Below are 14,416 nucleotides of genomic sequence, written 5' to 3' on the forward strand. Positions count from 1 at the left end.
TGAGACTGCCTTTCTGGTAAACGTTAATAACTTTGAAACATTCGGTCCTTATTTATATGTGATGTATTTGCTCTTGTGTGCGGAGTTAATTTGGCCATTCAGACATGAGTGCTTCAGGGACAAAAGGAGAGCTTTTTTCATTTCAGCAAGTGGATATAGAAGCCTGTCTTTATTACAGTGTGAATGTGCCTGTGGATGAGCACGGAGAGGAGGTCACAGACTGAGGCTTGGGGCCCACCCCTCCCCTTACTTGGATAAGATTTTAAATCAGATAACCTCCAAACATGTTTACTGACTTATAAATAATGGTCTAATTGTGGACACAAAGTGAATGTTATGAAAGCATCTTGGAAGCCCGGATGTACTAAAACATGTTTTTGGTGATTGATTGCTACTGAAAAATGGAGACTGGGCAGCATGTGGGGACCAGAGCTCTCTGGCTGGAGTAGGAACCAGCTCACCCACTCCCAGAAGCCAGTGGAATCCTGGTCCTGCCGGTAAAAGCATCAAATCATTGTACTGAGAAGACCAAAGCCAAACTGTAACTTTTCCTTTTTTGTTTTTGCAGTTTTAGATTCTGAAGTCACTAATGACATTGAAAGAATTCATTTGTGGTGTTATTTAGACTATGAAGAAAAACACAAACTTTAAATTGGAATAATTTATTACTCTAACCAAAGTACAAAGTGTGGAAAATTAGTGTATCTGAATCATTCAGAGAGTAGAGAAAGTTTCAAACTAGCAGATTTCAGTTTTTAGCACCTTTGAAAAGAAATAGTTAAGACGAGTGGCAGCAGAGGCCTGACTGCCTGGGATGGCAAGTCCTCGGACCTAGGGGTGCTGTTCGCAGAACAGGGCCAGCCTTCGGCTTTTCTCTCCATCTGGAGAGCGCCCCGAGAACCACGCTGAAGGAGGCGTTCACCGGCCTCCCGGAGGGCCGGGAGCGGAGCAGAGGGTCGGCCGCGGCTCAGATGGACAGCCCGAAGGCGCTAACGATGCAGTACATGGTCTTGTTCTCCCACCGCACAGTGCAGCTGCCTGTGGGGAAGAAGGCACAGCGTCACTCGACTCGGGAAGACGGGGCTCGCTAGTCTGACTTGTCACCTTTCTTCACGGCACACAAAGAAAGAAAGCCAGTAAGTCTCTTCTAGGAAATGTGTTAAAGGTGAGTCTAATAATAAGCATGCATTCAAAAAATTTGTTTTGAGAGAGAGAGAGAGAGAACGCAAGCAGGGGAGGGGCAGAGAGAGAGAGGGAGACACAGAATCGGAAACAGGCTCCAGGCTCTGAGCTGTCAGCACAGAGCCCAACGTGGGGCTCAAATTCATGAGCCACGAGATCATGACCTGAGCTGACGTCAGATGCTTAACTGAGTCACCCGGGCGCCACTAATAAGCATGCATTCAAACACGGGAAATGTCCAAGCACACACTTCACAAAATACTGCGCTGAATGATCTAGATCTCAACAGGATCAAGGAGGCACCTCAAGGCCTTCAGGGAAAAGAAAAGCCCACGACAAGCCTTCACAAAACACAGGGAAAACCATACCGTCCGTAGAGCTGTCCCAGAAGCAGGAACTTGCCGTGTGTAACCCTGCTCCGTTCTTCTGCATAATTACACAGGTCACTTCAATTAAAACAAACTTTTTATTAGAGAGATACACTTGGCAACCCTACTTTAGCCTACTCTGGGCATATACATGCAGATCACGTGGTTGATGTGCACGATAAATATTATCAGGGTAGATTGGTCCTATGACAGTGACACATCACACCGTTCCCATTCCTTCACCACATGCCTGTTCTAAAGCAGCTGATCTGCAATGCTGGGAAATCCTGTGCCATGCGCCCTGCAACTGTTCCAGCCAGGCGGGTGGTAATGCACACGACACCGCGACCAACTGCTACTGGGAACTTTGAGGTCAGATACCACACTGCTACACGTGCCTCTCATCAGTATATATGATGAGTATATATGAGAAGAACCACCGACAGTATATATGAGAAGCAAAAATGCATTACCGATGTATTTAAATGGCTTGCCCAGCTTGGTGAGTTGGCTTAAAGTCTGTTCGACTACGTTTGTGGTCCACTGGTTCACTTTGCTGTGCTGATAGGCGTTACCACCGATTGCACTTTCTATAGCCTAGAACACAAAGGACAGAGGTCACTGCTGGCAGAACACAGCCAACACCTTCCAGGTAGTACTGAGTTCATCACCCTAAGAACTGCTAAAATACAATCTACCTGAAACGTAAGCTTATTTATCACCATGAGGACTCTTGTGCAAATACATCCTTTGCTTATCAGTGTTCTATTTCATTAAGGTTTATATTCATTTTTAAAAATCCACACTTATATAGAGTCTGTCAAATTTTAAACACATTTTGACTGAATTTAATGTTTACTGTTGCAGTTGGTACTTGGAGATAATCAATACTTTTCCTACTGAGGCTAGAAAATATTTCCCTTTGTCCTTTTTTTTTTTTTTTTTTTTTTTTTTTGAGAGAGAGAGAGTGAGCGAGCATGCAAACGGGGGAGAGGGGCAGAGTGAGAGAAAATCAGGCTCCACACTCAGCACAGAGCCTGAAGGGGGCTCGATCCCACAACCCTGGGATCATGACCTGAGCCAAAATCAAAGAGTCGGATGCTCAACCAACTGAGCCACCCAGGGGCCCTTGCCTGTTCCTTTCTTAAAAATATAGTAGATATAAGACTTTATATGGGTTGTCTGTACAACTGACAATGCACAAATAATCATGTATTCAAAAATACTTCCTTGGGGCGCCTGGGTGGCGCAGTCGGTTAAGCGTCCGACTTCAGCCAGGTCACGATCTCGCGGTCCGTGAGTTCGAGCCCCGCGTCGGGCTCTGGGCTGATGGCTCAGAGCCTGGAGCCTGTTTCCGATTCTGTGTCTCCCTCTCTCTCTGCCCCTCCCCCGTTCATGCTCTGTCTCTCTCTGTCCCAAAAATAAATAAATGTTGAAAAAAAAAATTAAAAACAAAAAACAAAAAACTTCCTTTATCCAGCATCTTCTGGAACTATGTTAACACAGAAGTACACTTTTCAGATTACAAAAGAAAGACCCCTATATATTATAAAAATTATTTTAAGTTTATGATGAATTTCTCTATCTGAAATTCCTGGTCTTTTTCTGTGTTGCGTCCCGGTGCGGGCTCATGTTATGTACGTATGTATGTATTCAGGAATACATATGGCCGCTTGCCCCTACTCTTGCTGTGTAGTGAGGCTGCAAGTCTGTAGTCAGGCTATTACCATCTGAAGATTTTCTGGGCCTTTTACGTTGGTTGCCAGTGTGCCTGCCTCTAAGCCACTTCCTTCTCTACCCCTTTTCTAACTTGCTGTGCTGGAAACCAGAAACCTGAGTTCTGATGACAGTTGTGACCTAGATAGAATGTAAACATTTGGTGAGGGCCCAGTTCTGTCCTCAGAGAAGCAGAAAAAAACAGTCCTGGGCTCAGAGCTGTGCACATTGGAGACGGATTAGGGTCCGTTGTCTGGAACATAAGCTCAGTGATCTTGCTTTTGAGGAACAAAGAGCTACCTAAGTCCCACCCTGGTTTCTACCTGTCTGTCCCGGGACTCTGAGTGGTGACATGAAACACACCACATGTAGCACCTGGCCTTCCTCTACCTCTTGCCCCCACCATTGTCCTAGCTCCTTCTCATCCTGACATGTTCTGCCCCCCTCCCCAGCTCTGGGACTGGGAGATAGGCACTCCTGGTTTAAGGGGACCTGGTTGTTAGAAGATCTGGACATTGGTCAAAGAAAGGGGGAGGCACCACTCAAGCTCAACTCTGGCAACTGTCCACATACCCTTTGGAATTCAGTGTTTTTCAGGAAGGAGGAAAACTCCACTTTTGGACGCACCCAAATTTATTACTACCCAATCCTTAAAATAGCTCAAGTGAAGAATTAACCTACTGCCAGGGGTGCAAAAGCTGTTGAGGCCGGTGACCACATGAAGGTACTACAGGGTATTACTTCAGGCCTCCACGGGGCCTGGGAAGGTCTACTTTCAACCATACCTGCTGCAGGCAGTAGAGTCTAAGAGGAGGCCGAAAACCAGCGAGAGCAAAGGGGACTTCACAACAAGCCAGCCCCACGTGTCACAGGTCCGGTGTGGCTCCCCCCACCCGTGTTCCGTAAGAAACATCATGTGTAGGAAAACCGTGAAAAGCACACCACTACAGATCCTGCACGACCACCAGGAGATCACGTGGGACGGTGAATAATGTACATGGTAGGACAACGACATTCTGCTTTTTGGTGTTGGGTCACGAAAACAGGTTGTGATTCTTCATTATTCTGGCGTTCGTTAGTAATCTGCATTAGAGTCAATTCCCCATTACACATATCTCAACTGGTACTATTTTTAAATTTTTTTTTTTAATATTTACTTTTGAAAGAAAGAGACAGAGTATTGGGGGGAGGGCAGAGAGAGAGGGAGACACAGAATCTGAAGCAGGCTCCAGGCTCTGAGCTGTCAGCACAGAGCCCGATGCAGGGCTCGAACCCACAAAGCGCGACCATGACCTGGGCCGAAGTTGGCCACCCAACCAACTGAGCCACACAGGCGCCCCTCAACTGAGACTGTTAAACTTCAATCATCTAATGGCTTTCTCCTGGCCAATGGCTTCAGTCTGGTCTCAATTTACACAGGAAGGGAAGGAGACTAGGAATAGCTTTCTGGCCTCATTCCTGCCCCAGGCTCCCCAGTTCTCTGCACTACAGCCCCGTCAGCCTCACTTCAGTCCCTCAAACATACCAAGCACAGTCCCACCACAGGGCCTTTGAACACGTGTAATGCCTGGAACATCTACCCCCTCTTCTTGCAGAGTTAACACCACTCCTACTCATTCTCCAGATTCTAGCTCCGAACTCACCAGATAGGTCAAATCCTTCATAGCACCACTTCCTATAGCAGTTACCACACAGGGAATGCAAGTTTACAATTCCCAGTGTCATTGACAGGTGCCTGCCTTCCCCTGCCCCATACTGTAAAGTCCTTGAAGGTCGGTCCCTAATGCCCCCTTGCAATGTACTTTTTAAATGAATGAAGAACAAATATCCTATTTTGTCTTCCACTGTCATCCACTGTCTTCCATGCATCCACTGGGGCATGGTCAATAATGATAAAATAGGTAGTTTAGGAATATACGAAAAATAAGCAGGTAAGCCCCAAGTGGATCACCAGGTCTTAAGTGACTGGAAGTTACTCATTTTTTTTACATACTCTTTATTCAACACCAGAAACATTTATTTGTATACCATGACAGGAGTCTTTTATGCTAAAAGGTTATAGAATCAAACCTTAGTAACATTCAATAATAATGTCAGTACATACAGTTTCCTGTCTGGTTTAAAATATATAATTTACATAATATGGGAGTAATTCTTATCTACATATTCACTGACGTAAAAACTGTTATTTTAAATGCCAAAACACACAGGCTCAGCTGAAACAATTCCAAGGCAGTATTTAAAACACGTTATTTTACTCATAAAGCCGTTAATCAACATTTAAAAAATAAGCATCTTTCCTCTTACCTCTTTTACAATGTTGCTCACTTCATCAACAACAAAAGCAGTCTGTAAGGAAGAAAATTAGTTAAGTTTCGTGGCTTTAAAAGATCTGTTTCCACTGCACTGATTAATGCAAATTTAGGTAATGAACATAATTTAGAAATGAAGACTTAGAAATAACTGAACTAGATTGTTCATTTTACCAAGGAAAACACTACAATGAGGCTCAGAAACACCAAGTGGCTCTTAGAGAATCGCAGAGCTGGTACAGTCAGGAGTCTAGACAACGTATATAATTTAAAGGTTTTTGCTTTGTTTTAATCATGCCATGGTCCAAAAGACTGACTCCGCTTTAGATTCAATCTCTCTAGCCATTTCAACTGGTTGCTGGGATCATTAACAAATACAAAAGTTTACTGACTGACTTGATTTTTGTTTACATTAGTGAACACTCTGATCAAACTCATTAGGAGGTTTGACACTTAAGACATTTCTGTTTCTGTTTTTAACCACCATTAGTGATAAAGTACAATGATTAAACTATTTCTGATAATTATGTTTTCTTCTCAATGCTGTCCTACCTCAAGACTACAAAACCAGCTGTTAGCACAGCTGTTCTCCACAGGTGTGTCACGATGAGCTGGGCTGCTGCAGTAATCTAGAGGCAGAGTTTACAAATGGGTTTTCTTTACACATATTGTACATGTGAATGGGTACAAGGTTCTGTCTGAATCCTGGGAACAATACTTAGCTCTGGACATTCCTTCTAGAGGGCAGCCCGAGGCCCTTAGTCATTGTGAATCCTGGTGGAATAAAGTCAGAGCACCCTGCTTTTGGCAGTGAGTTTGCCTCCCAGCTGGGACGCCGTCCACTGTGGCCCCGTCTGAGCAATGCCCCTTTCTTTCCAGGAGGATCACGAGCAGACTGCCTTGAAGCCCTCTCACTTGCTCTGCTCAGAAGGCATACTTGGGAGACAAAGCCAACTCACCAAATGATGAAAATTTGCACTATCTTACAGGTTAAATGACTTCTTGAGATTTAAAGGATCCTTCCAGGGGACTTCAGTGATCCTAAATCATACAGGAAAATCCCTGTGTGACTATCCACATTGCTAAAATATGGAAAAGGTTGAGGGGCATTTCAGTGGAGATTTAGTGGAAAAGTAGAGCAGTTGTACAGAATCCACTGGGCAATTTCAACTTCTACAAGAAATAGGAACAAGGAGTTGAGAATAGTCTTACAAAGGTCCAGATATTTATATGAAGTTAGAGGATATGCAGAAAAGGCTTAGTTCAGAAGCTGTTAGGACTGGCATCCATTAGTAAATACCTAAGGCACGCCTACTAGGAAGAAGTTGCCCTCTTATCATGCAAGGGCCTAGGGCTTTATCTCCTGTAAAACACATGCTCTGTTCAGCCCCTTCAATCCTCAGATCTGTAAGTGAGATCTGGAATAATGAAGTCACTTAGCCACCTCATTGGTGGGAGAGCCAGAATTGAAATGCCAGTATTAAGAGATTTCTCTTACAGGGTCATTTCCGTTTTTAAAGTTTTATAGATATTCCTATAATATGAGCCATTTTCCTACATTAGTTTACAGGGAAAAGCTTTTCCTTTGCTAGCTGCTTACGCACCATGGATCCACTTGGTTTTTTACCAGCACTGAAACACATGATTGTGCTGCCAATTCGCATGGTACAAGCATTAGAATTTTTTCCCCCTCTACACATCCCTGCTTAAACTAAGTTTCAAAAATGGTAAAATAGCAAACCTTACCAAATTCGTCTATCGTTTTTATTTTTGACAGGCTGCATAATCTGTAGGACTCTATTTCAACAAAAATTACTACTTAGCAAGGAGAAAATGGGCAGCAAGAATTATTACTTAGCAGGAAGAAAATGGGCAAATATTTTTCTATAATAGTAGCATCCATCAGCTATAGTCCCTGAATGCATGTTGAACTGAAGGAAAGCCATGTTACCAGCCCGCTGTTAGAATGTCTTCTGCTTGGCAAATAATTGCGTGCTTTACCCTGCTGCTTCTTCATTGAGGCAAGAAGATATTATTTTTCCCAAGTAGGAGTTACCATACTGACATCTCAAACTCAAAATGAAACCTAAGGGATGGTGGCCACGGTGGATGTAAGCACCACACTGAAGAACAAGGTGCGGAACGGAAGACAAAGGCAGGCTCTCCTCCTGTGCGCTTCTGCATTTTGCAGGTGCATCAAATCCATTACTGAAGGGACTTAGAAGATGTGACTGGACGTGCGTGTCACGCATATATGTCACTCTGTAGTCTTCCGTTAAAACATCAGCAGACGCACACGCGGCCTTCAGCCTTCCCCACCCGTGGACGTGGAGCACCTAATCTAGGGTGGGGGGTCTGCACCACGGAATAAAGGGAGCGAATGATACCACTCTCCCGGCGGCCCTGCCGGCGTGGAGCAAGGTCTGGGGGCGCGGCTGGGCCGCGGGCGTGGAGCGGTTCGGGGGCGTGGTGGGCCGGCGCGGGGCCAGGTTCGGGGCGGGGCTGGGCCAGGGGCGCGGCGGGCACCGGGCTGGCCCGGGACGTGGGGCGGGCGTGGGACGCGCCCCGGGGACGCCCGGAGACGGGAGAGGCGCGGCGGGGTGTTCCCGGCCGCAGGGAGAAGTCCCAGGGCTGCGGGGCCCCTCCCGGAAGAACGACGGGGCTCACGCCGCCGCGCGGGGAGCCCCTGCCGCGCCCCGCCCCCCGGGCAGGGTGACGACGCCCAGAGCAGGCCGGGCCGGGGGTCACCGCGAAGCGCTCGGCAGGGGGCCGGTGCCGTCAGCCTGCACCTCGGACTGCCGCTGCCCACGTCCAGACGCGGCCCGGGTGCCTACACACGCCCTTGGCTGCCGCCGCCCACCCGCGCCCGGGGCTCTCGGCCTCCACCCTTCCTGTTGCTGACCCGGCGGTTACCTCCTCGGCAGCCTGGTAGTCTTCCATCTTTCCTCCTGCACGTCGCCTCCGCCTCCCTGAGTAGTGCGCACCGCGCAGGCGCACTCAGGCTCCGCCCCTCAGGCTCGCGCCTCGCCCCGCCTTCCCTGCGGGCCGTCGCAGCTCCAGGGCTCCTCCCACGCCCGGCTAGCTGGGCTGGGGACTCGGGATCGGCCCCTCCTCCAGGCTTCCCCAGGGTGGTTTCTGTGGGAACCCGCGAGGTAGCCTGGCAGCAACTACAACAAAACAAATGTACAAAAGCCATTCCGAGAGGAAGAGTCGTCGGGACCTTCCCTCCAGCTTGTGCTGTATGGATTAGTTTTAATGTTCAAATGGATTCGGACATCCTGTAATACACTGCAAAGGGATTTCTGAATATGAATGATGAGCAGCTGAGAAACTAGTTACAGTCTTCCTGGAGATCCAGGATTAGGAAACTTCAGCTCTGAACGAAACCCTGTTTTAGGGAGGTAAATTTTCCATATAAATGAGCTTGTTTTTTTTTTAAGTACCAATAAAAAAAAAAAAAAAAAGCCATTCTGGGTGGAAAATTTTGTGAAATGCTGCACACTTCCTGGCTGCTTTAACCAAACTGACCTAAATAGACACTTGTATACAGGGGTCTTTCTGAAAATTAGTAATTGTACAGTACTTTCCAAGAAGGACTGGAGTTTGGGCACTTGTTTGCATGTACTTTGTGGCTCAGATCTTTGATTTGGGGGGCTGTTTTTTCTGGTCTTGCTATGTCCTGGAAATCAGGCTATCACTTCTTATCTCTCTAAAGTGCAGTTGCTGAAACCCACTTTCCATCCCCCCAGGAAGCACTGACCACAAGCCCTTGAGATATAGTAGAATTAAGCTACAGAGCTCACTTTCAATCCTTCAGAAACCTTTGTTTCTACCCTATGAATCTAAGTTCCAGGCAGGCAGAAGCCATTTTATTCACTGATGCACTACCCCCTACCCCTTCCATTATGCCTGGCACAAGTAGGTATATAATTACAATTGACTGAATGAATAAATGAATGAATGAACGAACGAATGATTTCCCCAGGGTCATCCGTTTTGCCTCACGGCCACTGCAGAGGGCTGCGGAGTGAAAAAAGATGCAATTATCTGCTCCCTTGCGGGAGGCAGAGGGCTGGTGAGCAGAGATCCCAGCGGTGAGACACGCAAGGCTGCTCTGCCCTAGACACCTGACCTCAGCTAACTGTATTTTCCTTTGCTATTCATTCCCTCCCTATTATCTGGCTTCGAGTCACCTGTCCCAGTGTTTCAGCCTTTGTGCCTCACATGTGGTTCTAATTCTGACATGTCTTTATCTGGCTTCCCGGCATTCCCAGCTTCACCTGAGATCCATTTTAGGTGTCCTTCTGCCTGCCGGGTTCTGGGCCCTTAGCGCCGCCACGCTCCTCAGCCAAACGGGTCTCTTCACTGTTTCCTAATTTGCTCTCGCTACTCTGCTGTGGACCTGGAGACCAGGTCTTTTTCTGGTCTTGCTACGTCCTTGAAATCAGGTGAGTGTCTTAGAATCATGTGCAAAGCAGAGTGAACAGGTTCTGAGTGGACATCTGTATTTGAGTGCTGTGTGGTTTGGGGCATCTTCTAGAGGTTGCTCCACAGCCTTTTAGGAACTTCGTAATTCAACGGAGTGTTCTAAATGGCTGCTGGGATGGTGCATTAGTAATGCCTAGACTTTAAGTTACAGTGTAATTGAAGCTCAGCACGTGCAGAAATCCACAGAAAACATGTACAGGCGAATTTAAAAAGTTTTTTGGCTTTATTTTTATTTATTTTGAGAGAGAGAGAGAGCAAGCAGGGGAGGTGCCGAGAGAGAGGGAGACAGAATCCCAAGCAGTCTCTGTGCTGACATGCAGGGCTCGAACCCACAAACCACGAGATCATGACCTGAGCAGAAGAGTCAGACCCTTAACCGACTGAGCCACCCAGGCTCCCCTGAATTTAAAAAAATTTTACGTGACTTTATCTCATATGCACTGGGTACTGCTCTCCAATTTTAACTATCAAAGAACATTCATTAAACGATCTTGCCATATGCACATTGTGCCTCAGAAATGGATAAATTGGGCTGTTTCTCTTTAGAGCAGTTCGTTCACCTGTTCAACACACTTACATTGAACATTCACTTTGTGTCAGCCTCTGAGCTGGAGTCGAGGCTACAGAGTTTACTAAGATATGATCTCTGGGAAAATGTTAAGAACACATTTTCTGTAAACAGGAGGACGTGAATTCTCTATGCTCAATGGTGTTGCAGTGCTTGGAAAAATGCTATGTGCTATGCTATTATATGCCGCCCAATTGGCAGACAGGCCGTAGGGCCAAGGAATAAAATCACTACGGCATTGACCGTTCACTAGCTGCCGTGTCCAGCACCCTCAATCTGCCAAGAGTGAGTGTCCATCATAAGTACTGAAGTATAAGCACACCGGCTCACAGCTGCTCATTAATCTCTGGTATTCAGCCGTAGTTTAGAATGTTTAGTTTCTGTGCAGCAAGCCAGTGGAACGAATCTCTGGTTCGTTTCTCAGTGTGGGGATTAGCTGTGGGCTTGCAGATGCTGCGTGCTCTCTTCCTGTGAACCCAGGCCCTTTAAAAAAATTTTTTTTAACGTTCATTTTTTTGAGAGAGGGAGAGAGACAAAGCGCGAGCAGGGGAGGAGCAGAGAGAGAAGGAGACACAGAATCCGAAGCAGGCTCCAGAGTCTGAGCTGTCGGCACAGAGCCCGATGCGGGGCTCAAACAAACCCACAGTGCGATCATGACCTGAGCTGAAGTCGATGCTTAACCAACTGAGCCATCCAGGTGCCCGTTGAGTCAAGTCCCTTAAACACAAACTCTTTAAAGTAGGGATTGGCCTTGCCAGTGCCTTTATTTAGCAAGTGCTGACCTCATAATCTTAGCCGTGTCACCTGAAAAAAAAAGAATATTAACAGGCACAGTTGGGTCTTACGGTGCTGTGTGTGATCTGCAGCCCCTCACCATCCAATCTTGTGGATGTTCGAGTTTTCCTGCCTTTCTCTGTGCCCAGGAGTGTGTGACTCAGATGGACCACGGAGTCGTGCCAGGCCAGTGAGAACCATACCCATTTGATGACAAAGCTGATAATGCCAAAACACTCGGGCCTGAGGAATTTGATGCCGTAATGGAGAAGAAAAGAAACTTGTGGCTGACACATACCTGAAGTGAGAGTCCCGTGCTGAGAAATTATGTGGTAACAAGATTATTTAAGAGATGCCTATACTCAGATCTGCTGCCTGCGGGGAAGCACAGGCAAGTGGGACTGAAATTCCTCCGTACCTGGAAATGGCTGCTGCTCCGGGGCCCTTGGCTCCTTCTTCCCCCTGATCCTGGCTCCCTCCGCCCCATCCTTGAGACCCCATACCCAAGATCCAACAACTAAAGGATGACTTGGGGCACAGCAGGGGCCTCCAGCGGGCATTTCTCTGACTGGTTGATTTTTATGCTATAGTAGTTCTTAAATATTTGATCAGTTCTGTGTGTATGAAAAATTACACCGTATCAGCACAGGCTAGGTTAGCTGCAGAAACAAATGACGCCAGACTCTTGGTGGTTGATAACAACAAAGATGTGTTTGTCACCCACACTATGTGACCATCAGGGGTCTGTTATGGCTCTGTCCTATGTCTTCTCCACACTGGGACCAGACTGATGGAGCAGCCTGATGCCAGAATCATTGAGGGAAGGGGAAGGGACAGGGAACAGTGGCCCCGTGTGCTGGCTAGGACGGTGCTGCTCATAGGAGGCAGGGGTCACCTTTGCACACGTTTCATCATCCAGAGCAAGTCTCTCGACCAGCCTGAGTTTACAGGCAGACACTTACGGAAGAAGAGGGCTACAACCCACCACACGGAGCCTTCGGGAGTTGTGTCTTGATGATTTATCATGTTCACTCTCTTTGCCTGACTCCTGCCCATGCACCAATCCTGGCACTCTCCCCTTCCAGGGCTACTCTGGTCTAAGCCCCAGGCCAGCCCTGTGTCACCTCGCTCTTTTTTTAGATGTGATCTCATCAATACCTGCTCAATTTCCACACCCATATTTTTGTTTTTTAAAAGATTTTATTTTTAAGTAATCTCTATACCCGATGTGGGGCTCGAACTTACAACTGCAAGATCACGAGTTGCGTGCGCCACCAACCAAGCCAGTCAGGTGCCTCTCAACACCCACCTGTCTCCACCCTTCCCTGCTGTCCGCTGCAGCCCAAGGCCTTAGGCCAGTGGTCTCCAGACTTCTTTAATTTTGCCCCCCTAGCAGGAACAATTTTTGATCTTGTATCTCAAAGTTATGTTTATTCCCATGGTGATATATTCAATGGTGAATCCATTCATTAAACATCCGTCAAGTCTAAGTTTTAGCTTTAAAAATTAAATATAAATAGAAGTTCTAGTATTTTCTTACTATATCCTGCTGTGACGGTCTGAAGTCTCCTTCCTCAAAATCACATGTTGAAGCCCTAATCCCCCAGTACCTCAGACTGTGACATTCTGTATTTGGAAATAAGGTATATTTGGAGATGGGGTCCTTAAATAAGTAGTCAAGTTAAAATGAGGTCATGTGGGTGGGCCTTAATCCAATATGACTGTGTCCTTTTAAGAAGAAGAGATTAGGGGTGCCTGGGTGGCTCAGTCGGTTGAGTGTCTGACTTTGGCTCAGGTCACGATCTCACTGTTTGTGAGTTCCATCCCTGCTGTCAGTGCAGAGCCTGCTGTGGATCTTCTGTCCTCTGTCTCTGTGCCCCTCCCCAACTTGAGCATTCTTTCTTGCTCTCTCACTCTCTCTCTCAAAAATAAATAAAGCACATTAAAGAAAAGAAGAAATTAGGACACAGACAGGCACAGAGAGCTCTTGTGAAGACACAAAGACAAGACGGCCAACTACAGGCCAAGGATAGAGGCTTCCAGAAAAAAACCAATCCTACCAAAACCTTGATCTTGAACTTCTAGACTCCCGAATTATGAGAAGATGAATTTCTGTTGTTTAAGCCACACAAGTATTTGTTACAGCAGCCCCTAGCTAAGTAATACACCTACTTTGGAAATAAATATCATAGGGTACCCTCATTCCAAAAACATTTTCTTCCAAATATTCCTAAATGGATTCACTTAGTGTCTTATGCTACAAATAGTAAAATTACTATTAAACAGATAACAGGTATTATTTACTAAAGATCTTCTTAGGCCAGGGGTCCTCAACCACAGTCACTATGGCAGGGCCTGATATAACAAATACATAATAAATATCTGTGAGTGAACAGAATGAACTGTAAAACGGAGAGGGAAGCCTGTGGCCTTCACCAGGAAATGGCTCTGGAAGGCCAGATGGTTTGCTCAAGGTCACTCTGATCTGTCTGTCTCACCCCAGAGCTTGCCCTCTTAATTCACTCTTGCCTCTTGTCGCAGCCCACCACCCTTCACAGCCCGTTACCACCCACCCTCCCAGCCCTGCTCCTCCCCTGATGGAATGTACCATCTCAGGTCATCATCCTCAGGCCGCAGAAGAATGAGATTTCAGAACTGAGGAGCCGGAGGGATGATCAAAGTGAACCTCATTTACAGTTGAGGAAACTGAGGCCCAGTAGTGTTCAGAGGTGACTCCCAAGGCCACACAGTGCACCTTATTTTCAGGGATCATCTGACTTGCCTGATCATTCAGTTAGAGTTCACACTACTTCACCCCCAAAGGTGAGTCTGAGACCCTCAAAAGAACCCACTAAGGGAATGGAAAAACAAGTCCACAGAGTGGGAGAAGATATATGTAATGTAAATACCTGACAAAGGACTCATATCCTGAATATATAAAGAACTTCTATAAATCAATCACAGAAAGACAGATAACCCAATTGTAAAATAGGCAAAAGACTTGAGCA

At 46.6% G+C, this 14,416-nt stretch overlaps 1 protein-coding gene across 1 annotated transcript; it reads right to left on the reverse strand.

Annotated features, from left to right (window-relative positions):
• Positions 1-646: 646 nt before the first annotated feature.
• On the reverse strand, positions 647-8,591 carry DYNLT1 (dynein light chain Tctex-type 1). The gene is made up of 5 exons (XM_030316710.1): positions 8,492-8,591; positions 5,574-5,615; positions 2,024-2,147; positions 1,551-1,628; positions 647-1,038 (listed from the first exon to the last, which is right to left on the reverse strand). The coding sequence occupies exons 1-5, from the start codon at positions 8,516-8,518 to the stop codon at positions 968-970; spliced, it is 342 nt and encodes a 113-aa protein (XP_030172570.1). The 5' UTR covers positions 8,519-8,591; the 3' UTR covers positions 647-967.
• Between the last annotated feature and the right edge of the window lie 5,825 nt (positions 8,592-14,416).

Source organism: Lynx canadensis, chromosome B2 (assembly GCF_007474595.2).
Source record: "Lynx canadensis isolate LIC74 chromosome B2, mLynCan4.pri.v2, whole genome shotgun sequence".
NCBI classification, from domain to species: domain Eukaryota; kingdom Metazoa; phylum Chordata; class Mammalia; order Carnivora; family Felidae; genus Lynx; species Lynx canadensis.